This window comes from Dermochelys coriacea, chromosome 2, assembly GCF_009764565.3.
Source record: "Dermochelys coriacea isolate rDerCor1 chromosome 2, rDerCor1.pri.v4, whole genome shotgun sequence".
NCBI classification, from domain to species: domain Eukaryota; kingdom Metazoa; phylum Chordata; order Testudines; family Dermochelyidae; genus Dermochelys; species Dermochelys coriacea.
The window spans coordinates 47,217,462-47,245,453 of record NC_050069.1 but is presented as its reverse complement, the minus strand read 5'-3'; the positions used below and the strand labels follow the sequence as shown (position 1 = coordinate 47,245,453).

Below are 27,992 nucleotides of genomic sequence, written 5' to 3'. Positions count from 1 at the left end.
AATCCAGGAAGTAGACAAACTAGACACTAGTAGTCTTAGTATATTAAATTTAATTATAGGTTACACAGTGATTTTAAAACAGCAGTTTACTAGAATAATTTTAACCTGCAATATGCAAATAGTTTAGAAAACGGATTGTCATAGTCTGACAGCAGTTTTCATGAGTTACACTTGTGTGTGTGTGTATTAATTATCCTATCTGTAGTGTGGCCAGGTTTCCAAAATAGATTAAAGGTTTGTCAAGAAATTATGTCTCTTATTTCTTAGATGCTTATCAACTTGTTTAAATTTAGTGAAATTAAACAACTAAATGGAAAACATGTTGTGAACAGCAGCACTGGTAGCTGTTCCAGATATCCGCTGTTTATAGATGTTACGTCTGTATGCCATACATTCATAAGCTCTCCTCATTAACTGCAAAACTGCACGGAGCATAGATTTGCAAGCAGGTAATCTGACTACTGAAAATATTTCTCACCAGTTTGGTAAATCTCTTTCAGTTCAAACAGCCTTGGTCATCCTTCCTACTTGAAAACAGGATTTTTACATTCTGCATTTAAAAACCCCGTATTTAGTCATACACTGAAAGAGCTCTCTGGGCTTTTACTTAATATGTGTCATTGAACAGAAGTGTTGCAAGTGTCAAAGAATACGATGAACAAAACAGTCTCAGCAGAATTTAAAATTTTTCTCCAGCTGTGTTTATGAAAGCAAAAAAAATCTTTTAGTTTCTTCTTGAATATACAGACTGGCTCAAACAGACACTCTTTATCAATTATAATTACAAAAACTGTACATTACAAACAGTATAGAAACAGACTGAAAAGAATATGCCACACATCATGGCTAATTATCTATATGCAGTTCAAATTTACAGATATAAAAGAAAGTACAGGCTACCCTTATAGTGCACAGTTATTGTGTTGAAACAGTATATCACTAGTTAAATTGAAGTGACAGGATGTCTCTAATCCTGCTCGGCACAGAGAATAAGAGCAAGTTCGGTTCGGTAAAGCTTTCCTCCATCAGACAAGGCCATGATGTTTTTCTTATATGTTGCCAGGTTGTTAATGTCTAAGTCCTATTTAAAGAACAGATAATGCTTTATAATCTAGTTTTGTTACCAACTGCAGTTGCCAATGATAGAGATTTGGGGTGGGGGGAATCTGTCTGCTGCCTGCCTGCCCAACAGTACCATTTATTCAAGTGCTTGCATACAATTCACATCCATGCACACTAGATTGGTGATATTCCCTGTTTCTGAAGCCAATTTATAATGTTGTTGCTCACTTGGTTAAGGATTTACATTACTTCTTCTGCCAAGATTTGTAATTGTCCTGCACTTCAGGAATTATGATTTAGCAGCTCTATTGCAATTGGGTGAATTTAAAATCTCTTTAAAATCCCAATTTAAACTAATCATTAAGAAACTCTAGAATTACCTTTTTGTTTTTTTCACACAGATCTTTCAGTAATGCATCTAATTCATTTTCATCTATGTATCCATTGCCATCCTGAAAAATATTAATAAGGTTTATTTTGGAGCATTTATTTTTCATTTTGGCTACTGTAGCATTACATTTAATTTATTTTCTCTAATTCAGAAAAGTGAGAGTATTCAATCAGTGCATAAAAGGTGAGTTTTATAGTATTTTTCAGATCACTTACTTGATCATACAGCTCAAAAGCTTTATTGAACTCTTTCCCACACATTTTGACACTCTAAAATAAAAAAAAAAAAGCCAAGAGTTAAAAGAATAATATATAGTGTTTCATGTTGAAACTTCAGAATGTAAAGCTACTTACCTTAAATTGAAGAAGAAAGTTTTCCTGCACTGGGAGTAAACTTTGAAGATAAAAATGAGAGTTCAAACAATTTTTTTTTCCCATAATGGCAACTGACATGCACGACTTAGACGATATAGGTATAAAAACATACCTGGCCATTTCGGTAAGTTCCAGCTTTCCATCATTGTTTGAATCAAACATCTTCAGCTGAAATAAATGTAGATATTTATTATTAGAGTATTGGTCAGCACAGCAAAGAAATAAAGTATTTATTTGGGAAATCTAAAAGCAATGGGAAGGTACTAATTTAAATAAATATAGGAACCTAATTCAATAAACTCACATTTGTTATGTGATACTTTTACTGTAAGTAAGTTTACAAATTATTGAACACAAATTGATAACTAGTTATTCTACTATAAAATCCTGGTAAGGAACTGTTTGCGCAACTGATAGTTTTGTTGAAATGTTCACTAAATCCAGCTTCATTCAACAGTGAACTTCCCAACAATGAACTTCCCAAATCGGAAATTCCTTCCACTTCAGTTACTACAACCAAATACCTCACTTGGTCGATATAAAGGAGGGACTCAAACAGCTGCACCAGTAGCAATATGCATAGTCATAGACTCATAGAATATCAGAGTTGGAAGGGACCTGAGGAGATCTAGTCCAACCCCCTGCTCAAAGCAGGGCCAAGCCCCAATTATTTTTTTGCCCCAGATCCCTAAATGGCCCCCTCAACGATTGAACTTGCAACCCTGGGTTTAGCAGGCCAATGCTCAAACCACTGAGCTATCCCTCCTCTAATCTCTATGCCTAATAACCAATATATACAGTAATCACTACAACCGAATTCAACTATTGTTACATTTTGTACTGCTGAACTCTGATTGTTTTATGTATGGACTACAATGTCAAAGGATTTTAAAGACCCACCAAGGGTCTTGTTTGTAACTCAACTGATTTGAATAGGGATATTCCAGATTTACACCTGTATAACTGAGGTCAGAATTTGGCCCCTCACAAATGGCGCATAAGCTCTAGCCATGATATCCAACATCCTTTACTGAACCCATTTAAACATTATTTTAAACTCAGATCAAGATCCAGTGCCATATGGTTGTTGTCTATTGAATAAAGATTTAGACCAAAAATTATAGCTTTTTTTAAAGTTACTGAATAGTATATTTGGTCTTGAGTCATGATTTAATACTTACTTAGTATACATAAATCTAATAAAACAACAAATATAATTCAGTTTAAAATCAATAAACAGTAGCTAAAATTAAATCTTAACTAGGTTGAGGTGTTCAATTCCATCTAGGTGTACTATCTTCATGTAAAAGACGACAACATTTATAATCCTTATTCAGTTGGTTGTCAAGTCTACACACACACACGTGCACGTAAATGATATCAGAATCTGCCTCATGCCATGCACTTCAAGAAAATTTTGAGCTTGTGATGTATTACAAGTGAATTAAGTAGCTAAGAATATAATCTCATTTACAGAATGAAAACAGGACTGACTTAATGTCATGTTTATCTTATTCCCAGCTTTAAAACCCTATAAACACTTAAGTATTAATAACAAAAGGTCTCCACTATTGACATGTAGTTAATTTTATACAAGAACTATATCTAAGTAACTTCCATCGAATTGAGTTGTCATGTAATAGAAATATATAGGTTAATGTGATTTAACAAAGTCTTGTACACTATTTTAAACTATTTTAGTATTTTCCAGGATCCTGTTGTGTATTAGAAATTGGTTTCCTGTCTAAAATGTATCAAAGATACAGTGAAAAGTCAGCAAATTGCATTGCCTCTAATCTCTTAAGAGACATGGCTAACTTGAAATTAAGACCTTTTAAAATTTAGTTAGCAGGACTTTGAGGTATTAGGCTGCCTGTGACTTCCTCTCCCTGTCACTGTACAATTGCATGTTCCTATTTTCAGATGTTATCTCCCTCTTGCTATGTGAAAGATTGAAAAAAAGCATCAGGGAAAACTTACTGTATAAAGAATTGTGGGAGTGTAACTGAAAACAGAGGGTTTCTCCCTTCTCTCCCCCACCCCTTTAGTTTCAATTACCTTAACTTTAGATGTACAGTGGTTGGGGGTAGAATCAGACATGTGTATCAGTTTGTTTGGACCCCTTAAAATACAAAATTCATGCTGCAGGAAAAAGCACAGTTTTGCCTAATAAAACAAATTAGTGATACAGAGATAGTATAGAGAAGTGACTGTTTGTGAAGCCATACATTCCAGTGTGACCACCTGGCTCCTTCTAATCATCCCCACCCTTTATAGGAGCTTCTTCCCAGCATACCTTTAAGGGGGAGGGTGCTTTAAATTTGGCAGAGGCAAGCAGTTGCAGCCCTAATGTGGCTATTTTATGTCTGGTTGTTATATGCCTCTCCCTTTTTCTAACTGGTAAGTGTTCTTAACTCCTTTTATGTTTTCTGTTCATTAGTTTTTCCCATCTAATTTTTGAGGAGATGGCATATCATCACCTTTATCACTTATTTATTGTGTTAATTCTTTATAACTTTCAGCCTGCTGAGGTCCAAATGTAGGGCACAATCTGGGCTAAAGAGTCGTAAAAAATTTCAGTGCATGAAGGTTAAGGATGTGAGATTTATTTCTCCAGCGTGTAACACTTTCTGCAACTAATCCATCATGAGATTTCTAGACATCTAGCTTACCATAAGAAAACTGAATCACTAGATATTTGTCTTAATTAACCTTTCTCATAGTTGGGGTCAGTTTGAGGCATTTCAGCCTGAAATGTTAAATCCCTAAAATATTTTAGGGTGAAACAAAGTTGCTGGCAAAGCAAAAGAGGAAAAAAAAATATCACAACTTTGGCCATTCTTTAAAACAGGGAATTTTCTTCTTCCCTGTCTCTGGAACACACACCTCACTGACAGTTGCATGGAGGCCACTAAAGAGTCCTATGTTCAGGAGTTAGAGGGGAGGGAGAATCTGGCTATGTTTAAGGATGGGCCTGGCTAGGACCGAAACAGAGCCTGTTCTATCCCACCTGCCTAGAAGGCTTGCCTGGCTATCATGTTCCCCTTCTCACACTAGCATAGGGCACAAGGAAGGCAGTAAAAAAGTGTAGAACTGGCAAAAAACCAAAACCAAACCCATTTAGCATTCTGTACTTGAAGACTAGCAGGTATGTTCCTTGCCTATTCATAGAAAAGGAGGATTGAGGCTAATTTGGTATCTATTGGGAGAGGTCACAAATGTAGGGTAAGATTCCTTTAGAAGCTATGAGGAAAGGGCAGGAAGAGGAACAGAGGAAGGCATAGCATGGGGAAGAATATATTCTACTTCCATTCCCTACCTGTGAAGTTTAAGAACAGGCATATGTGTCCTTAGGGTTCTAAAGGTCAAAGAAGTATGGTAAATGGTTACCAGAGATTCTGGGTCCTTCCTCCGAGAGGATAGAATAAACCCCACTGCTACTTGTGTGCACTACTGTTCTATCAGCGATATGCAAGGGACACTTAGAGAAAAGTAATAAATATATGCCAAACAAATGTGCCTATATCATAGACTCTATAGATCATTTTAGATGGTCATCAGGTTCTATAGCATGGAATTAAAAAATACTAGAGTGATCTTTGTTTTTAATTATTTAATGAATACATACCAGAATTTATATTTTAGGCAGTCTTACTCAGCTTTTCTTTCCTTGTGCCCTACACTAAATCATGCAGTAACTTAAAGCTGAGGTGTAGAGCCTTTCATCCAGAACTATCCCACTGCCCTTGGCCTTTGCAGCTTACACAAAGAATTGCTTCACTCATCAAGATGCAGCCAAATCTAGGATGAAATGTAGCACCTGTTTAACAGTGCGAGCAATACAGCACAACAGTGCAGGATAAGAAATGAAATAAATGAAACAGTAATGGGTAGGTCGAATATAATTAGTCAAATTGGAATTTGGCTCAGGTACAGGTTAATCTGCTTATTCTTATGACAAGTGCCATGGGATCTTTAAGTGTTCAGAGCTTCAGTTTTTAACCTTACCTGACAGGAAAGAACCTTTGGTGGAAAAGTTCTCGTTAGCACCATGCTGTGGTGTTGGTTTGTCAAAAACAGTTAAATTTCCTTGAAGGTTTCCCATACTTACATTAGGCCCAACATGGCTAAATTTACAGATCACAGCCGAAGGTGACATAGCTACAGAATTACCTGATATGCCTTCTTAACTTGGACGATGATTTCTAAGGTATGATGTCCTATTTTGCACAATAGGGATACAAACTGATTCTAGTTCAAGTCAATAGGATTCTTTAAATGAGAAGTTAGTGGCCATAGATGTGCACAGTATTGTGCTTTAATGGATGAAATGTCTGAATAATCTTACCATTATTTCTGTGTATTCTGTTAGCTTGGAATCGTCAATCTTCTTATTTGCTTTCTGTAGTAAATCTTTCAAAAAACTCTGTGAAAGTAAAGTAAGCACAGGTGAATATTTGCCCCAAAGCCAAAATGATTACAGAATAGCTACTTTCCTTATTGTACTCCAATTTCAGTCTAGAGGCAGTCTGGGAAATTCTACTTTTACATATTTACTACTGAAATATAAAATAAACATGGAAACTACTACTTATTTTCACATCAAGTATATCTGACAACAAAAATTCTTTTAACTAGACCAAGTATACTGCAACACTTTATTTTTAAAAAGATCCCCACAGAGCTTTGTGCATAATATGCCTTTTGTTGTACTATACAGAAGTCTGGAAAAGTAGATTGACATCCAGCTATACTATGTCCTAATTAATTTTAACAGTAAACTACATTAATTAACCTTGAGACCCGTAGGAAAACTTGGATTCCTAGTCACTGCTTGAAATATAGGAATAGTTTTAAAGAAAAGATTAATGATTAATCCAGTCTACTTTCCTTCCTTCAGCAGTGACCTGATGCTTCAGGTGAAGGTGAAACCTTCCTTCACACAGATATACTGCAAATGCATTTTGCCCATTTTGCTAGTTTGGGAGGAACTAGCAAGATTTATTCCTGACCTTCAACAGCTACTTTTACTCTAAAGAATGAAGTTTTGTTTTCCCCACTGATTAGTTTGAACAACTGTCCTAGATAAGTGACATTAAAAAAAAAATCTTAATTTATTAAGCAAGGAGTCTGCAAGTCTTGAGAACTGTGCATGCCTATCAATTTTCAGTGAAGAACACACCAAGCTGGTTTATAACCTCTTTATCTGATGTGTTGGAGGTGCTTTTTTCACAGTTTGGACCACATTTTACAATAGGAATTTCCTCTTGAGCCATCTCCCCTCCCAATCATGTACGCATAATGCCCCTGAACTTGAAAGACCAGTATGATAGCTATTGAGCCTTATTGTCACCACCATACTGTAGATTTTCTCATCAGGCCTCTCTGTACCTATGCTATATACTAAAGTGATAGCAGAAATGTTGTGAACAGATTTCATGGAAACATTTTAGATCATATGTGCTTTAAAATAGTTATGCAGGGAATAAAACCAGTTACAGCAAATGCATACTAATATTTTCATACCTGCCAAGAGAAGTATTTTATTGATCACCACCTTAAAAAAACAAGCTACAGTATATAGTTCTGGAAGGATGAAAATGATCCAGATTTTCTGATGTATATGAGATTTGCACAGCACAGCAGAGATGGGGAGCCATCAGTGAACATTTAAGATTTTCAGGTTGTTCGTTAGCCCAGCCTTTATTGGCTGGTCTAAACTATACTCTCTGGAAACAGTCCTTAAGGGACTGTCCAACAACTGGGGATTGCTAGAGTACAATTTGTACCAGTTGTGCCTCTTTCCTGATCTCACCTCCCTTTTGAGACACCTGTATGTGGGAGCGTGGGTGGTAGGGCGTAGCCGCTTGTATACCGGGGCATAGGAGCTGGTTATGCCAACTGATGTGTCTTCCGTGAGGTGGGAATTCTCAGCAGAGGAGATACAGACAGACATGTTTAATCTCTTTTGTACTACCACAGCAGGTCAAAGAGGATGGGGAAAAAAAAGACAAATTTGGCTACATGGATTTATGAGGTGTGTTTTGCTTTTATAAAGCACTACTAAGGATTTCAGACTATTTGACTTTTTAATACTTTGGTTAAAGTATGTGGAGTTCTTGTCTAGAATTCTGCATCTGAACAAGACAATTGGTCTCAATCAATGTGTACACAGGGCCGGGTCCTCAGCTGAGATCCTGTGGAGCTATGACAGTTTGCACCAGCTGATCTGCACCTCTTGAAGTGCAGTTCTACATAGAAAAATGCTTATGTACAAAAGACACATTCCCACTCAGATTTGCTCCCCATATATATTCAGAGTCAAACAGTATCTGTTAGCTTTAGTGACAAGAATAAGAATGGGCTGCTTTTTACTCCAGCAAACTGCAGAGCTGACACAGCTAATAGAACAAACTGGATGCTGTTGTTTCTTATGCATCAAATGTGCTAAGTTCCCATCAGTCACACCTAAGGAAACAGAGTGTGGACAATGGGATTGCAGTTATGTTGCACAGGGGTTAGTATGGCAACAACAGGGTTGCACAGGTACTACTGAGGGCTTAAATTGGACCACAGAGTGTTTAGTAATAGCAGTGATGCAACTAGGAGAAAGAATCCATTTTAGCTCTCACGTCCTAGCTACATTTGTAGGATGGTTAGTTTAAAAACATCTTTTTACTTCTAAACTGAGCACTTGTTATTTGGCAATCACTGGGGGACAAACATGGATCTGCTCTAAGTGCCATTTTTAGAGTAATTTATCAGAATAGAAATTACACTTCAATTTGTCTGTGATAGAAACACAGCCATATATATATGTATTATCGTGTAACACACACACACACACACACACACATCTATATAATGATTGTGAAATACACATAATCATCAATTTACCTTAAGTTCTTCAGTCTCAATGAAGCCACTATGGTCAGTGTCATATTTTCGCCAGGTCTGCAATTAGTAAATGAAAGAGGTTTATTTATGTACCTATGTATTTGAAATCTAGACCTGGATGACTTTACCATTTGACTTTCAGGAATAGAGCAATTGGTGTAGACTATCAAGCATAGCAAAGTGCATCCTGAGAGATTTTATCAAGAAAAAATGGGGTACAGTACCTGCATGAATTCTTCACTTGACTTTAGCTGCTGGCACCTAAAGAACAATAGGAAGTTCTCTTCTGTAGGTAATATCTGAGCAAGCTGTAACAAATTTAAAGCAAGTTTAAAGTTTGTTGTAAAACTCCAGCTGCTTCTTTGAGAACAGATAATCTCCTTAGTGGGGCTCTAATAACAAGTATAAAATTGTTTTCAATTCCCGTTAGTTGGCTGTTTAGTTGTATTATAATGTGTCTCGCAGCACACACCAAGAACCTCAGTTGTGTGTTGGGGAGCTTTGCAAATACAGTCATTACATTGTCTTACTCTCCAGGTAAGCTTTGAATTGTGTGCTCTTACTCCCAGCTGTCGAATAGGTTGTTACATTTAATTTGGAGCCTACTCTAATGCCATTGAAGCCATTAGGAAACTCCCACTGTCTTCAGTGGTCTTTGGATCAGGTTCTCAAACCCCAATTTTTCATCTGCTCACTGTGCAGATTCCCACAGAATCAGGTCCTTAAAGGTTGTTCCATATTGTTCCAACGTGTAGAGTAATGTTGCTTTCTCAGTGGCTCTCTAACCCACTCACAAACAGGCCGACCTGTCCCCTTCATCAATAGAAATCAGAGATGCCTTCCCTATCTTGCTCTTGAGGTGAGTGCTGTACAACTCTGATCAGCTCTCCTTTCTTCTCTTGGTAATCGGTACTCTCCATGATGACCCAAGGAGCAACGTGCCATTTGCTGGAGTATCTCCTGTACCTTAGAATGGGGAGCATGCCTCTCAGTGACCTTTGGCTCCCTGCTTTTGATATGTTCCTCAAGAGCAGACACAAATGAAAATCAGAGGGAAAGGAGTGAACCAGCAGGCCTAGAGAAAGGGTGAGAGGCACCTCACATTCACAAATGCAGGGTTACAAAGTGTGGTAAAAGATTAAGTGCGTAAGAGAGTGAATGGGAGAGCAAAGGGGGGACAATGTTGAGAGTGAAGGGAGCAAGATGCAGAGAACCATGGTGGATACAGAGAGCAAGGGTGAAGGGGAACTGTATGGAGATGCAAGTACTGAGTAAGGGAAAAGGCTGAGAAGGATAGTGAAAGGGAAAAGGCAAAGGTGCAGCAAGGCAAGCAGAAAAACCAATGAGGGAAAGAGGAGAGAAGCGAGAACAAGGAAAGAAAATATGTAAGATGGAAATCCATCCTGGAACCACAGCCATTTGTCAGCCCCAAGCATGAGACCTTGCTGAGGAAAAGCCAATTCAAGAACCAGAACAGCAAGGTGAGGGGGACTCAGCCCTTCAACCCATTCCATTGACTTCAAGGAACATGCCCTTAAAACTCAAAACCTGATGAAAATCTGTTTTCACAAATAATAGTGAAGTGGTTTTCATTTTGAAGTAGTTGAAAAGGACCATTTTCATTTTTCAAAAATGTTTAGTTTTATTAAAATAATTATTGAAAATTTTCATTTACTGGAAACCCAGGTTTTGGAAAATGAAAACTTGATGGTTTGGATAGAGTTTTCTATCATTTAAAATACAAAAATGACTTTTTCCAAAGGAAAAAAAATTGTTAATTTTGGGGGCGGGGGTATTATAAAAAAAAATCTGGTTTTGAAAAAAAACATTTGTTTGAAAAAAATGTTGACCAGCTCTAATTAAAATAGGGAAACAGGAGAGAAGAAATAGAAAAGAGAAGAAATTTGAAAACATAGGTACAAAAGAAGGGGAAGGCAGACACCTTCCTTTTAGTGTCAAAAATTCTTCTTAAATACATCTATTTGTAAAAACAGCAGTAACAGGTGCCACCTCCTTGTAGCCTCGTCCAAGACTGGATTCAAAATTCTGTTCTTTTTTGTGCATTTCAGATCTTATCTCCATCCCTATTTCAATCCCAATTCACTGCAATGAATTGGGATTGCAAAACTGGGGCTTTGTTGCTGGATTCCAGTGGGACCATAGCTGCCTGCGACTCCTGTCCCGGACTCCATAGGTGTCGTTTTAACATGTTTCAATGAGATGGAAATAGAACGTCTGTATTTCAAAAATTACCACTGCAAAAAATCAGTTATATTTGTTAAATGTTGATACAATTTAAAATGCACATCACTCATTTGACTTTCAAGAATAGAGCAATTGGTGTAGACTATGAAGCATAGCAAAGTGCATCCTGAGAGATTTTGCTAAATTGCTGAATACTAAATCTAATCAGTGTTAAATGAGGTTTCTGATTCAAAAAGTAAATGAGTACTTGTGGCACCTTAGAGACTAACAAATATGTTAGTCTCTAAGGTGCCACAAGTACTCCTTTTCTTTTTGCGGATACAGACTAACACGGCTGCTACTCTGTTGCTGACTCAAATGTTCAAAATTCCATTCCTTGATAGGTAAAAACTGAGTGTGCATACATACATATGTGTGTGTGTCTGTGAGTGTAATAGATATGGGTGTGTGATCTGTTTCTTTAGTATTAGCACATGGGAAAAGTTCAGAGACATGGAATTTCCTTCCCCTCCCCGAAGGTCTCCTCCTTTACCTCTCCCAATGGAGGGATTGTGACGTAGAAGTAAAACACCACTTCCATTCACTTTGTTGATGTCAATGCGCCATGGGATTATTGCACTTTGACAGTGGGCAGTGGTGCACATTGATACAGACATGTGGTTATTATACAGGTATTTGTAAGAGTATAACCGGCATAGTAATTTCAGATCTTTAGATATAAGATCATAAAATATTCAGCCTCTACAAGGACTTCCAGTTATTGTCAAGAAAAGTTAGTTTAACACAGTCCTTGCAGTACTACTGGATGTTAAGTCATTGTCTAATTGTAAAGATGGGAGTTATAGAAATGGTGGCCTGAAGTTAGGCTCCTAAATCCACAATCAGGCATTCAAGTAAATGGCCTCAGAAGCACTGCACATCCAGCAGCTCCCACTGAAGTATTGCATCTTGCATATGTCAATGGAAGCTGGTGGGTGGTTGGCAATTTTGAAAAATCAGGCCACCTAGGTGCCTAAATTAGGCTCCTATATCTGTGTTTAGATATTAGTTTTTCGCAAATCTTCATAAATATGTAACAAATTCCAGATTTTCAATATTGCTATTTATACTCAGTATAGGTAAACCTATCAGCTATCTGAAGCTACCATATTTGCTAGCGATAAAGTCGTCCTTATTTATTCAGCAGCTATGGTACAGATGTCTACATATGTCTGAGAGTGTAGATACTTTTTCATGAATTAGAGATTTTTCACATACTGTAGGTTATGACTGGTGGAACAAAATACCAGTTAGGTTGTGCACGCTTGTCCCTACCAAGTGATAAGAGTGCTACCCTGTTCAGTGTCAGAGATACTATTTATATAATAGTTAATGAATTAGGTTGGTGGCTGGCTGTAGTGTAGCTAACGTCTCCTAATACTGTGTTCCTTGTTTTGTTTCTCTCACAACTGTAGTATTTTTAAAATATATTTTTCTTTGTTAGTTTGTCTGTTCATGCCAATTTGCCCTCAGTGTATATTTAAGGATGAAGCTATTTGAGGGCCAGATCATGACAGGCCAAGCATGGTTGATGAGAGAGCCCAAGGAGCCCAAAAGGATAGTATAGCCTGTTCCCTGGCTTGTTCAGAGAGGGATTTGGGCTTCCCTAAGGCACATCTCCCCAAGCTCCCCTTGGGATGATCAGTTTCCACACCACACCTTACTTGAGCCAGTAGCTAATTGCTGCAAGTTGTCCCTTAGTGTCGGGACTTAACTGGCACAAGCAATATTCATTTCCACAAGGAAGAATGTCCTCCATTCGTGTAGTTATGGTAAAAAATGATTATGTAAATGGGGCACAGGTCTGGTCCCTTTTGTAGTGTTCAGTGACTGTAACATTACTTGTTTCAATCTGCAGAACAACAGGAAGGTGTCCATGGATCACAGTTTGAGAACTTATTTCTAGGTTTATATCTTAAGCTCATTTAGAGCAAAAGGAATTCCTTCCTCTGATTTCAATGGGAATGGGATCTAACCTTCAGTCACAGACAAGTTCCCAGTTTCACAATCAGAAGATATTTAATGTGTACAGTTTAAAGGAGAAACATGCTGCCACTGCAACATTCCCATTGTGACTTACTGGTAGCTACAGTTAACTGATAGAATCATCCTTTCAGAATTCACTAACTTTCCAAAGAACCACCAACTACCGGTACTAAGCTACATTTAAGATACAAAATATATTACCATTGCCAATAAAATATTACTTTAAGTTTTACTCTCCTTTATGCAGGTGTATAACTTCCACATAGGTCTGAGAGAAATATATATGATACCACTTTCTCTGTATTAGTGTTTTATAGAAGAAAAGGAGTACTTGTGGCACCTTAGAGACTAACAAATTTATTAGAGCATAAGCTTTCGTGAGCTACAGCTCACTTCATCGGATGCATTTACGATGAAGTGAGCTGTAGCTCACGAAAGCTTATGCTCTAATAAATTTGTTAGTCTCTAAGGTGCCACAAGTACTCCTTTTCTTTTTGTGAATACAGACTAACACGGCTGCTACTCTGAAACCAGTGTTTTATAGATAAGTGAACTGTCTCATTTGATAACTCAGTATTAAATCATAGTTGCCTAGATTTTTGAGAAAGTAAATTTTCCCTATTTGATTTATTTTGCTCCTTTTAGCATTGTAGGACCAATACTGTGGGAGAGAGGGAGCTAGATTCTTTTGATTCTTGTATCAACAGCATTAATGAAGTTCCAGCTGCAGAATTATTACTCGTTGAGTTGGCAGGGTTAGTAGTTAGGCATACCATCTTTTTACTTTTAAATGGAGCAGATTTGACAGACTCATAAAAAGAGTAAACCTGGAAGCCTGGTGTCAATGTCTAGGATATAATAGTAGCAGTAGCTCATGAGGATGTTTAAATAGGAGTATGAAATTTCACAAGCCTTCACTTACAATGGCTGATTCAAAGGACACAAAACCAGTTTGACTGTAGCGTGAGCTCCTGCTATTTTTATGGTGAATATGGCAGCTCTCTATTTTAGGAGTAATAGAGCATGGTTGGAGAGATGCTTCTGCTGAGACTAGCTTGACCCCTCTACCTCTCATTATGAACTTGTTAAAGAAAGAAGAGCCACAATATTTAAAACAGACCAGCATGAACAGTTTTCTAGAAATCACTCTCTGAATGGATCTCACTTTCTGATATTTAACCCTTTCCTTAAAACACCTGATTTACATGCTTCAATATATTTGTCTTAAAATTCTAATCTGGAAGGGGGAGAAAAGCATTTTCAGTCTGGTAAGTAGCTATTTTGCCTCACAGGAATAAGCATTTAAATCATTTGGATATGGAATAACTGCAGACGTGAGATGTAAAAAGCTTGGACTTTAAGATCTACATGTCAGTGAAAGCACTGACTAGACCAGATATTGGGATGGAAAATGGGAGGGAGTATCTTATAAAAGAGAGTAAGAGATGTGTCAGATTCTACATTTAGCCGGGGGAAACTGTTTAAAAGCTGGAGAACTCACTGCAGCAATGTACTGCCGAAGATAGTATCTGCACTTTAAGGCTTCACTTAATCTGGTCAGCAGAGCTGAAAATGCATTACTTTAAGCTATTCAGGATTCCTCTTTAATAGATCTTCCCTAAGGAATAGTTATTAATCATATTTTTAAAAATCTTCAGGTGCCATGTGTTATGGTGATTGAGTGACTGAGTCCCACATTTATTTATACTAAAAAAAGCATGGTTCATAGACTCTACATGAACTTTGGAGTGGGGAGATTTCGTAATACAGCATGTAAATGAGTTGAATTCATTGTAGAAACATTGGGCATTTTAAATTAGAAAATTTAAAGGGTCAGGAAAACAAAGTCTAACTGATCATCTGTAAGATTATTATAACACTTTCCACATACAGCACCTTTCATCTGAGTTCTCACAGCACTTTATAAACAATTCAGCTTCACACTGATACAATGATGTGGTTTAGTAGTATTCAGGTTAAGAGCCCAACCTTCCAGGGTACTGAGGCCCTACAGCTAATTGCTAAATGCACTGAGCACCCATTGACATCAGTCAGTGTTGATGGTGCTCAGCACTCTAGCTGTAGGTGTTCAGCACCTTACAAGATCAGGCCCTATGAGACTTGGCCAATGTCACATAATGAGTCAGTCACAAACCCAAAAATAGTACTCAGGAGATACAACCCCCAGTTGCCTTGTCTAACCAGTAGAACACTTAAGGAAGTGCCTGTACATGCTTCATGTGACAGTCTGCTGTCATGTGTACTCTAAATAAAAAAGGCATGCTTCTATTAAAAAACAAGTATTTAAACTGGCCTGTTTAATGTCATATACTAATAATCTATTTATCAGAAAAAGAAAGATATGCCTACACTAACTTTTCCTACTTGCAGAATTTTCAATCTGATTATGAATCAAAAGTTTGGTCAAAATTTAGTCAGTTTAACCTGAAATATAGTAAGAAATTAACAAATTCAGTCACAGTTCGCTTATCCATGTACGTTTAGACTAAGTGACACAAATATTTTGGCAAGTATGTGGAAGTTATCTATGGGAATTACACCTAAAGAAGCGCATGTATTCCAAGATAATAATTTATATGTACTGGTAATAGGATATTTTATATTGTAAGTCTCATTGGTGTTTGTATATTCCGTTCAGTATATCAATTCTAAATAGCTGTAGCTAAGTCAGTCACAAATAAAAATGTTGCAATAATAGCATGTTTCCAAGGAACTCTTTATAAATTGTTCAGACATTTTTCTGATAATCAAACTGGGAACTTGATTGTATTTTCAAAGGGTTAAATCCTGATCTCTTTAAATTCAAAGACAAAACTCCCATTGACTTCAATGGATCATGAATCTGGTCCTAAAACAGTGGTTCACAAACTGTACACCAGCCCATGGATACCTTCCTTTTGATCTGTAGAATTAAACACTGAGAACCAAGTAGTGGGGATTGGAAAGGGAAGTAGTTCCATGAGTGCTCCTCTTTCTTAGAGAGTTGTCTACACAATGGAAAAGCATGAGTACCATATAACCCAGGGCAACGCAGGTGGCAGGCGCTTCTAACTTTTTCAAACAAAAGTTTTCTGCTCACAGTTTCTGTGTCTGTGTTCAATAAAGAAATTCATAAGTAATCAAAGTCCCTCACTAACTGGATTGTCAAAAAACAGTGCTGAAAATGTCAACAAGATTTTAGCCTTCCCCTCTGTCCTTACCATATGCATTAATTAGAAATAATAAATCACTATGTACAATGATTACAAAGGAGGAGAAGGAGGGAAATCAGATTTAGCCAATTTACACTGAATTGTACTTTACAGCCACTACAGGACTTGTGGGATTGAGGGCCAGTGCAAAATCAAATTCCAGAATAACTCAGGATAAAACTGTTCACAATATTCCAGCACATCAGTGTTTTTAATAACTTGAATTTCCTGAAAAGATGCAGACTTTAGTTGCATTCCAGGAAAACTATAATGATGGTCTCCTTTATTTCTATTGATGTAAGCCTGTAACGTTCAGTGGAGTCAAACGAAATGTCTGAGGAGAAGAAAGAAATATTTTGTTTTCCACTAATGCCTCAGTGAAAAAAAATACTAAAGATCCTGAGATGGGGAAAGAAGTCTGTGTTATAGCAAATACAAGACTATATAGATTATGTTCAAGTTATCTTTGTATTACTATACTAAGAGCATTCTGTGCATACAAACATGACTGAGCCTGAAATAAAGAAACTAGCTTACCTCTACTATTCCTATTTTTCCTTCAGTACTTTTCCCGTACTGGTCCACAAAAGCTTTCATTTCAGGTGTTAATTCCTAGAAATTCACAATAATGGAATTATTATTTGTAAGACATGTAGAAATATGTGCTAAGTATTTCAACACCAATGAGTAACTACCAGGTAATATATAAAAACCTAGTTAGAGCCTAGATTCTGCCAGTCTTATGCTGAGTAATGCTTTACTTTGAATTATACTGTTGCAATGACCGTGACTGCTTGAGCAGTAAGATATTACTTGATAGGAATGAGAGGCAGAATCTGACCTTTAGATATTCAGATCTTCTATTTTACCTTTCAAAATGAGAACATTCACATGTAAAGACAAATCTGCTGGAAGGTGGGTCTTACTGTTCCTTTATTTAATCAGATGGCAATGAAATTTCACTGTTGATTACTATTCAGTTTTTCCAGAGCTTTCATTTTTAAATGAATAAATCTGAGACAAGATTAAATCTTTCACAGTGGGGGAAAATTTTACAGAACACATTGGAACACCAAAATATTTACCTTTCACATATTTTAATGTTACTTTCATTTGAATGAGGATTTTATCCTCTTTTGACCAGTCTCCAAACAGATCTCACAATGAGTCATACAAGTGAAATTTGTACATCAGCCATTTGTATTGTTCACTGTTTATGATGTCATAAAAGCAGGACTATAACTTCATTGCCAGAACAAATGTAAGGCGCGGTTCGGTTGTGAGAGAGTAATCCCTTATTGAAACATGTAAAGCAATCCTGAATAACAAGGTAAATCCACAAGGCCAATGTCAAAGTGCTTTTGGTATATATGTTTGCTCCCACCACGCATTTGTCTCAAAATGACAGCTTCTCTTTAAGATATGGCGGTGGAGTCGCACCAAGGATCGGTCTGACTCAAATCCACTAGTATAGACTCCTTCACCTTTGAGGAGCCCATTTGATTTCTTTTGGGCTCTTCATGAGTCCAAGGATCTATGCAAATAGATCCTCATGCAGGATCAGGGTTTTGATCTGTAGTATAAATAATATCTCATAGTTATCAAAATGAAAGAGGCTATAATGTTATGAAGAGTCTAGTCTTGTAGTCCTTTCTTAGGTGAAACTCCCACTGGAATTGTTGGGAATTTTGCCTGAGTCAAATCCACTAGATTGTGCCCAAAGTTTGTATTACTAGAAATTGCTAAAACGCATTACATGTAAGTGTTTATGACAAAGCAAATCACAGGCCAATGTCCTCTTTGTTTCAAAGTCATCTGTTGTGGTTAGTAATTTGCAATTGTTGTAATTAAGATATGATTATTAATACTTTGCCCTTCAATCAGTGGTTTGAGCATTGGCCTGCTAAACCTAGGGTTGTGAGTTCAATCTCAGAGGGGGCCATTTAGGAATCTGAGGCAAAAATAGGGGATTGGTCCTGCTTTGAGTAGGGGATTGGACTAGATGACCTCCTGAGGTCCCTTCCAACCCTGATAGTCTATGATTCTAATGTCACCTTTCATATAAGGATCTCAAAGTGAAGAAGTATTTGCCTAGTGATTGAGGTCCAGGCCTGAAAGTCTAGATATCTGGATTCTAATTAGCCCTGATTAAATATTTTGATATTTTTTGTTTCCAATAGCACCCACAATATGTAAAGTACTGTACAATCATAGAAAGAGGCACAGTCACTGCCTACAATCTAAAAAAATAGAATGTCATTCATCTAAAAAAATATTCACTGAATACATGTTTGAATTTTATCAGTTAGATAACTGATTGAATAATATCCTTTGAATAACTTATTTGTTGGATATATTATGTGACAAATAATTTTATCCAGTATTCAACCAGTTCTAATCTTGGTTCCACCACAGACTTTCTGCTCTGTTACCATAGACAAGTAACTTGACTTCTCTGTATCTCAATTTCCCCTTTTTAAAATGGAGATAATTTACCTGACTCAAAGGTGTTATTGTCATTAGTTTTTGTAAAGTGATTTGAAATCATGGGATGAATGGTGCAATAGTAACACCAGTACCATTGCACTTGTGAACATCAAGTCACTATCTCTGTCAAGTAGGTAAATATTGTTCTCATTTTACATAAGGATAAATCAATGAACAGATGTTGAAAAACTTCCCCAAAGTCACCCAATGAGACAGTAGGAGAGCTGGGAACCCCTTTTGTAACCACTTCCCCACATATTTTCTCTCTTGGCAATTGGCAAAAGTGAAACAAGAGAGAAAACATATCAAGTATAATGTAGGCCAAAAGAGTTTAAGCGTATATTTTTGGGATTAAAAATTGTGATTTTATTTTTTGCCAAAGAATTATTTATTTTAGCCTTTGTGAAAGATCAACTTTGTATTTCACATACTGTAATGTGGCGGAGTGGTGTTGGAAAAATATGAAATGTCACCAAAAATAGTTCAAACACAACATTGCAAATGTAACCTCCTTCTGAAAGTATTACACAAGACAGAAATAACATGCATCAAATTGCATGTTACTGCTCTTTTGGAAGTAATAGAAAGCAAAAGGATTGACTTCACAATAGTCATTTGATTAATTAAAAAAATCATATGGTTGTTAGGTAATGACAAAACAATTAAGACAGTTCAGAAGCTGGGAAGAGCACTGAGAAATGCTAAGCCATCTTGTTCAAAGACTGAAATCAGTGAGATTCTATAAGGCATGTAGCATGACTGATGTATAATCCAGCTATGAAGAATGCATAATTGAATATTCCAAAAATACAGAGCAAGAGAAACTATCTGAAATGCAGATGCAAATGATGAGAGAAGCTTATGGGGGAGGAGGGGAAAGGGCAGCACAACCATAGAAATCACATTTAACATCCATTATCTTCTCATTGTGTCCCTTCTGGCAAAAGGGCAAAAAATTCAAAGCCACTGAATTAGTTATCCAGTGAGGCAAGATAGGTGAACTAGTGAGATGATTGTTTGGCAAATGACTCTCCAAATCCAAGAATCACCTTAGATTTGAAACCCCTGATGGCACATATCCACCATAATCCAGAAAAGACTTTAGGGATCAAGATGTCAAGAATCTCTAGACAATCCAATGAGAGTACTGAAGTTCAGTGTTGTTACTGTAGATTGGTCTTTTCAGCAGAATATTCCAGAAATAAGCTTGTACCAGAGCAATGAGAAAGGAAAAATTAAACAAACACCTAAGCACTTTCAAAATATAACAGTGTGTGCAGGCAGAGTCTATTAAAAAGGCATAAATGGTAAAGTGGGTGGGAGACAACAATAATCCTACAAGCACCTTTTACATTACTTTGTGAACACTAATTTTTTAGGTAGAAGATGACTTATTATGACACTAATTGCCTCTGGAGAAATGTGAAGATGAGTTTAAAATGACATTTTCCTGTTGTAAAACCTCTGAATCTTTCATCCATTGAGCATTACATTAGGACTATTTTTAAAAGTACAATTCATCAGTAAACCCAGTTAAAAGATGATGTTCAAGACTGTATTTAGAACATATTTATTATTATGGTTACTGCCATCTCAGTATGTTAAAAATATTTAGTTCCAATGAAAGAATTAAAATAAGCTTTTATTCCCCGTCTCTCCCCACCCTCTTTTAAATGTAATTTACTTGCCTCACTCTCCTTGTGGAAAGAAAATAAGATTATACATATCCTTTTCCTCTAGAAATTGCAATCTCACAATTTTCAGTAGTCAAATTTACCTATGTTTTTGGACATTAATTCTACAGTGACAGCAATAAAAAAAGTTTAGGAATCTAGAGTGTGTATGTAATTTTATATGTAATATTATAGATGACAGATTTCCAGTTGTGTATTAACTCATGAAGCTAATAGGAAGATGTTACTTTCCACAAAACAAATAAAAATACTGGTGCACATTCATTCTCCAGCCTTTAACAGGAAGACCCAAACAAAGACAATAATTCATTATCCAAAAGCTAACATTTATTTCTTAATTTTGATGTAGCCCTATATGAATTTATAACCTCTTCTCCCCCCTCCACACACAGATCAGCTAGTTAGTGCACTTTTATCTTGTGTGCTTTTAGAACTATCTTTTAGAGTGGATTTAAGTAGGCTTCATTATACTGTGCTATATATTTCAGTGTGCTGCTAAGTGGCCTATTTTATTTTCTGATTCTTTTAGGAGTTGTTTGTTCAGTCAGGAAGTGTCACTATGTATTTAAACTAATATCTTTATCTAGAGACATTTGGTTTTATTTTTTCAGAATGTTAAAAAATTAATAATATTGTACTTTAAAACTTCTCTCTTGCTTAAGAAAGTGCTGAATTTATAATTGTTACAAATTAAACTCCAATATGCATTTTGATTTGTCCACATTTTAATATTCTCTAGATAATTTCTCTGTTCTCTTGTACAGTTTTGATTCTCAAGATTTAGTATTGATTTTCCTCTCTCATAAAACCAATGAAGTGCAAATAAATAGCTAAGAATGATCAGCAGATCTGTTTATTGACCACCAAGGGGCAGAAATGCAGATAAACTGACACACTTCCCATTAAAGAAGGAGTTAAAAATGAGTCCAACACATGAAAAATTAGGTCTTTAAAAATATTGGTAGATAATTGAGTGAGGCAAAGATAGAAGTCTTGCTTTAAATCTATATTATATAATAATGCCAGTTCCATATTTTTCTGGACTTTTACTTTTTAGCACTGCCAGAAGAATCATGTGCATTAGTGCCAAGGTAGAATCTAAATATTACCTTGTATCTGCTCAGGTACCCCTTGTCCCCACATTTCCTGAAGTGACTGAGCATCCTACTTGACTTGTGTCAATTTCTAAACGTTGCCTTTGCCTGACCAGCTAAGTGACTGAACATTTGATGGCCCTAAGGATAGAAGAGACCCAGTCGCTGAAATCGGCTCAAGAAAATTCTTCATTAAGATGAAATAAAGCAGGAGGAAACATTAACCTACCAATCCTGCCTTCTTTCGTGCCTGCTGAAGCTCCTGGATGAAGTTCAGCAGCTCTTTCCCATCCAGGTACCCATTGCCTACAACAAAAAGAGTTAGGGTTAGTATCCCAGAACCCTTTGATTTGCTCCCTTCCAGCTGCTGGAAAGGACATTCACAAACCTTGCGTTCAAAAATCGGCGGCTTTTTGGTTGTTTGATCTGCTAACTTAGGCTCAGCCTCCTGCCACCCCTCCCGCCTCCAGCGGCATCTACATGCAAAGTTAGTGAAGAGAAAACAGCGGCATCCTAGCTGCGGCTGGAGGCATTGACACTTGAATCCACTTAGGGGAACCTGAAAGGTGCCCTGCTAAAGGCGCGCGAGCCCTAGGCAAAGAAGGTTGGGCGCTAGTGCATGGCCCCAGCCCCAGCCCCAGCCCGGCCGCCGGCTCCGCGCGGGGCTGGAGCTCCGGGCTCGCTGGGGAAAGTTATGGCTTGTGCTGGGGGAAAGTTTGCAGCGGAGCCTGCCGGGAGGGGTGTGTGGGACGGGGGGGCGGAGGGGGTGCCCGAGGCCCCCGCCGGCTCAGGGCTTGCGGGGCAGGAGGAGGGGCGGGGGGGGGGGCGGTTGCAATGAAATATAGTCACCATCAGAGTCGTAGTGATTCCAGATCTCGAAAAACTGGGCGGCTGAGATCTCGACTCCTTGCAGGTGAGTCTCCGCGGCCATGGCGCGTGCGGCGGGCGGGCGGGCGGGCGAGCGGCGGCGGCGGGGGCTGGGGCAGGGCGCTGCTGTCCGCGGTGCTGAGCCGGCTGCCGGCACCGCGCTCTCTATTTATCGCGTCTGGCTCGGCGGGGCCACGCCCCCCGCTGGCCGCCCCCCCCCCCTCCCCTCCCCTCCCCCGCTTGCCCGCCTCCCTCCGCCCCTCTCCCCGCCTCCCTCCTCCGCCTCTCGCGGGGCGAGGCTGCCCCGCCACGGCTTGCTCGCTGCCCGGTGGGCGGGTGCCCCGGCTGGGTCCCTTCTCCCGGCCTCGCCCGGCTCCTGGGGCCACCCCAAGCAACCCGGGCCAGCGGGAAAGCTGCAGCCCCCCCGAGCAAAGGGAGCCCTCGGGGCCCAGAGACAGCCCCGGTCTCTCCCGCCGTCTCTGATGGCCCCTGGCGAGCCGAGCTATGTCAGCCGCAGAGAGTTGAAGCTACCGCGCACGTATGGCTGGGGGGGAGGGGGTTTTGGTGATAGTTTTGCCAATGAGGCTCATTAAACGTATGCTGCTGCTGGAGCTGGGGCAGTTGTGGGTAATTGCGGGGCCTGTTTCTGTAAGAACAGGCTCCCCCCTGCCCCCCCCCCCCAGCTTGAGGGGTGGCGTACACGGGAAGGAAAGCCTCTGTCAAGACAAACAGTCAACAATGCCCTTTGGGAAAGTTTCAAGGGAGGCAGGTAATGGTAACACAGGCAGAGAGCTACACACCAGGGTCTGGCTTCACCCTCAGGCAAAACTCTTTGGAACCATGGATGTGCTCAGATGCCCTGGGGTGTGCTTGGGATAGACACCACATGAAAATGCTCCAGCGTCAGCGGCTGCTCCTCTGCCAGCAGGGTTGGAGGAGATCTCCCAGCTCAGGCCCTTCCCCCTTAAAATCCAGACACCAGTGCGGGAAAGGACCCCAGCAGCTATTGTGAGCTGAGGAGCAAAAATTTCTCCTGGAGCTGCAGCCTCAGAGGGTTGGCAAGCAGGGAGTAGAGCAGCCCCGCTGAGGTCCTCTCTTTCCCTCACCTGGCAACCCGTTACTGTAACCATAGGTTTCAGAGTAACCATAGGGTGGTTCTCAAAAAGAAAAGGAGGACTTGTGGCACCTTAGAGACGAACAAATTTATTTGAGCATAAGCTTTCCTGAGCTACAGCTCACTTCATCGGATGCATCCGATGAAGTGAGCTGTAGCTCACGAAAGCTTATGCTCTAATAACTTCGTTAGTCTCTAAGGTGCCACAAGTCCTCCTTTTCTTTTTGCGAATACAGACTAACACGCCTGCTACTCTGAAACCTGTCATAGGGTGGTTCTGTCCCCATTGGGACAAGTTATTTCACTCTGTGGTCCTGCACACCTGGGATGCCCACTGCAAGTAACAACAGGCCCTGGCAGCCCTCTCCCATCACCCCTGACCTCCTCCTGACTGTCTCCTGGAGCTGACTCTGCCATAGATATGTTGCCAACTGTCTGATCGGCAGACAGGATATTACCAATTCTCTGGTCGGTGGGCAGCTTGATATGGGTGGGGGATCCAAACTGCCTGCAGACCTGGGAGCTTCAGATATCAGGATTAATGTATGTGTGGGTGATGCTTTCAGGATTACATATTTGGGGCTATCATGTGGTGTGAGGATGAAGGTGGTTTGGTGGTGGAGAATAAGAGCAGGGGCCATGGTCAAGGGACCTGGATAGTCTCAGAGGATGAGAGTTAAAGAGACAATTTTCCCTGGGCAGGATTTTAATGGATTGGGTGGCTGGGATTTTGTATATATTATGAAACAAGATGTGTGCATAACACATAAATTATCATGTGACTGTCTATTTTTGCCCCAAATGTTTCCATTCTCCTCTTTCCCCACTTACTGTTTTCAGTTTTCTTTTGTTAGATCTCCCTTGTTAGAATGTAAGCTCTTCAGAGCAGGGAACATGTCTGTATTCTTTAAAGTGCCCAGCATGTTGTGGGCAGTGTACATTTAAATAATACTTATTGGTAAGGTGAAGGATCTGGGAATATGGTAATTAATTTATTTATTTCAACATCTTATTAGTTATAAGTACAAAATGTCTGAAATAAATTTAAGATCATAGTGATCATTATAGATTTGCAATATACTAACCAAACAAAATCACTGACAATATTTCATTGCAGTCATGCCCTTATATTTTGACAGATGAAAAAAATCATGGTTATATCAAGCTCCCACCAATGAAAATTTTTAGCTGTGCATGGCTCAGATTAATTAAGAAATGACCTGTGATATGGCATCATTCTGAACCTTTTGTAGTTTGCTCTTTTCTTGACTTCAAATACAGATCTAAACTTTCTAGGGTTTACACAAAGAAACAGCGACAGCAATAGAATGTAGAATTGATGAGAGTGTCAGTATCAGGACCAAGCACACTGAGCAGTAATGGTAGTGCCAGGGATCAGAGCAGTGGGTCAAGTTTGTTTGTCAGGGTTTCTGTGACCAAACAAGGTACCCAAAAAACCAATGAGGTGCTAAAGTGAGGACAGGGCACTAGAAGGCTACAAAAAATGTAACTGGCATTTTCATAATTTTTTACATAAACAGGTCTCCACCAATGAAGTAACCTTTTATACTTGCCAAATATATTGAATTTCCCCGTACAGTGCAGAATTTCGTCTTTCACCTGCATGAACTAGTGGAAATTGAGTACTGACCCCGTGTATTCAGTCTTCTTACTTGCATCTTACATTGGTCTGCTATTTGCCATGCTCTGTTTTGAATTGGCACATCAACTTCTTAATCTTTGATCTGAAAGTCTGACTCTGGAAGAGGCAGGCCAGCTCAGAATACTCTTGGGCTATATCACCTTTAAGACTAAGGTTTTGGCACAGGTATTTTTGAAAAGTCACAGACAGGACGAGGACAATAAACAATAAATCATGGAAGATCAAGTCCAGTTGCTTAGGGCTGACAGTCAGAGCCCTACCACCTGGGGCTGAAGTCACAGAGGTCACATAAAATCTCAGAATCCGTGACCTCCATGACTGACTCATAGTCTTAATCATCCTTAATCATGAGGGTGGGAAGGATTTTAAATGTGATGGTGCTTTAATATTATTTACATTTTGAAAGTGCCAAAACCAAAATGTTACACATAGATCATTGGTGGCCAGAGGCTTAAAAAAAATCTCACTGGAACTTTTAAAATATGTACTTCCTCCTAGTAATGTACACAAATATGTGTAAGTACCATACTCTGGATCTTAAAAATCATGTTGTCTTCTCATAATGTTAACACTTCCAAAATCAATACTGTGTACAAAGCATTTATGTGCCCCTGTAAAATAATATGAAGAGGTGAACAGGTTTATGGTCCCTCGTTGCTGCACTTAAAGCACCTCTGCACATTAAAGTAAAAGTAGAAGACATTTACATGCAAAAATAATCACTTGTTTAATTAACTGTACTCCACATTTTCATGCTTAATGAATTTCCAAGCCACCATTCAAATTAGTGCAACTGGACTCTACTTATGTAAAGCCCAAATCAGAAGGTAGTCTTCTCAGTTCTAAGAAGATATTAACTTTCATTCACAAAGAGAAAGAACTTAAAAAAATCTTAAAAATAAAGATTTTGTCACAGATATTTTTAGTAAAAGTCACGGACAGGTCATGGGCACTTTTACTAAAAATACCCATGACAAAATGGGGATCTGCAGGTCCCTACACTGCCTGAAGTGGGGCAGCTGTGCAGGGTCGTGGGCTGCGGAGTACCCTGCTGCCCATGGGGGCCAGAAGCTGTGGAGTGCCCCAACCTCCCGTGGCAGCCCAGGAGCTGCGGGGTACCCTCGCCATGCACAGCTCCAGGGGGCCACATCGGATGGGAGCTGTGGGGTTCCTCCGCTGCCCGTGGTGGCTGGGAGCTATGGGGTGTCCCTGCCGCCTGTCTGGAGCTGCAAGATACCCCATTGCCTGCTGTTCTGGGGGCCCGCAGCGGCTGGGAGCTTGGGGGTTCCCCCACTGCCTGAGGTGGCCAGGAGCTCAGGGGTTCCCCTACCACCGGCAGCTCTGGGGGCCCCTACTGCCCCTGGTGGCCAGGAGCTTGGGGGTTCCCCCGCCACCTCTGGCAGCTCCTCGGGTTCCAAGCTGCCACAGGTGGTGGGGTATGCCACGGCTCTCTGCCCCCAAGGGGCAGTGTGGGAACCCTGCAGCTCCTGACCACTGCAGGCTAAAGTCACGGAGGTCACTGGAAGTCATGGATTCTGTGACTTCCATGACCTCCGTGACTAAATTGTAGCCTGGCTTATAATACAAGTATATACAGGGTCTGATCTAGTTAACAGGCATTTAATAGGAAACTTTCCACTGAATTCAGTGGACTCTAGATCAGAGCCCTAACATTTATACGTTCTAAGCGCTGTATGAATATCAATTGATTAATAAACTCGAAACCGTAGCCTTTATAGTTCATTTTAGCTAGAGCTAGTTGGGCTTCTCATTATAGATAATGAGCCAGATCCACAGCTTGTGTAAGTCAGAATAGCTACAATGAAGTCAGCTGAGAATCTGGCTCAAAATTTATTATTTTAGCCACGGTCCATGATTAGTGAATTGCTTGGGAAGTGATCCTGATTTTCTCTGACTATATTTGTTAGTCATAAATGTTCACAGAAGAGTTTGGATGAATAATTTTCAGAGTATGGGTTTTCTGATAACTGTTCCCTTTGACTTTTGTCTTACATGTCTTTGCAGCATCTATAACTAATTTCTCAAGGTTCATTAGAGGGGTTATTAAGACATGAGGAAATCAAAATGGCTCAAAAATGTTTTGACCTTGACATAATACTGATCCAACGTATAATATCCCACAGACAAAAACAAGAAATAAACAACAAAATAATATTCGGCCTGACTGACCAAAAAAAAAAAAAGGCATTGCAGCATGATCAGAAACTTGCCAAACTTGGGTTTTGATGGACCATGAATAGAAAACAGTTCCAAAGTGGAGACAAATGGGAATATCCTAGCAGGAACTCCAGAAAGGCACACCCCACATTGTGACAGAAGAAACAAGTCACCATAAATCAATTATTCTTTTTGATTACTAGGAGGAGGGTCAGCCAATGCCTTTGTGCTATATCCAATTCTGAAGGGAGAAGAAATCTGTAGTCTGTGTGAGTGACTGGAATTTCTTCATCACCATCTTTTCTACTACCTTCCCTAAAAAAAAGAAGATTTGAAACTTAATGATGATCAGTTACTTGAGCTAGAGTCTGTCATCTTGTCTTTCTGAAGACAACCATTAAATAAATAATACATAATTGAAAAAGTTAATCCCTGGCATTTTCTACTTACCTTTCAGCATGGAAAAAGGCATTAGAACTCCTCCATAAAATATCTCTCTTAAGATCTTACAACACTTACAAACAACAACACTTTAAAGTTATCTTGGAAACATGAACTATCATAAAGGGTCATAAAGGAGAAATTGCTGGACTATTTTTAGAAGACAATTAACTTTATGCCAATCCTCGAAATAAGTATTAATGACTGGATCATGGGTAAGCCTTTTTACTTATTTAATGAAAGGGTGGATAACACATTAACCAAATTATAAGGCTTCAATATCTCTTG

At 39.1% G+C, this 27,992-nt stretch overlaps 1 protein-coding gene across 1 annotated transcript; it reads right to left on the bottom strand.

The window, feature by feature from the left end:
• Positions 1-35: 35 nt before the first annotated feature.
• On the bottom strand, positions 36-22,515 carry CALB1 (calbindin 1). The gene is made up of 11 exons (XM_038390476.2): positions 22,291-22,515; positions 21,671-21,747; positions 16,704-16,778; positions 8,949-9,032; positions 8,725-8,781; positions 6,176-6,253; positions 1,940-1,995; positions 1,807-1,846; positions 1,669-1,722; positions 1,443-1,514; positions 36-1,081 (listed from the first exon to the last, which is right to left on the bottom strand). The coding sequence occupies exons 1-11, from the start codon at positions 22,370-22,372 to the stop codon at positions 968-970; spliced, it is 789 nt and encodes a 262-aa protein (XP_038246404.1). The 5' UTR covers positions 22,373-22,515; the 3' UTR covers positions 36-967.
• Between the last annotated feature and the right edge of the window lie 5,477 nt (positions 22,516-27,992).

Excerpts from the sequence above, each read along its gene's own strand:
- CALB1 (XM_038390476.2), bottom strand. The coding sequence starts at position 22,372 with ATGGCCGCGGAGACTCACCTGCAAGGAGTCGAGATCTCAGCCGCCCAG. Across the intron at positions 1,847-1,939 it reads GAACTTACCGAAATGGCCAG|TTTACTCCCAGTGCAGGAAA; the intron begins GTATGTTTTTAT and ends TTATCTTCAAAG. Across the intron at positions 1,082-1,442 it reads TGTGTGAAAAAAACAAAAAG|GACTTAGACATTAACAACCT; the intron begins GTAATTCTAGAG and ends TTCTTTAAATAG.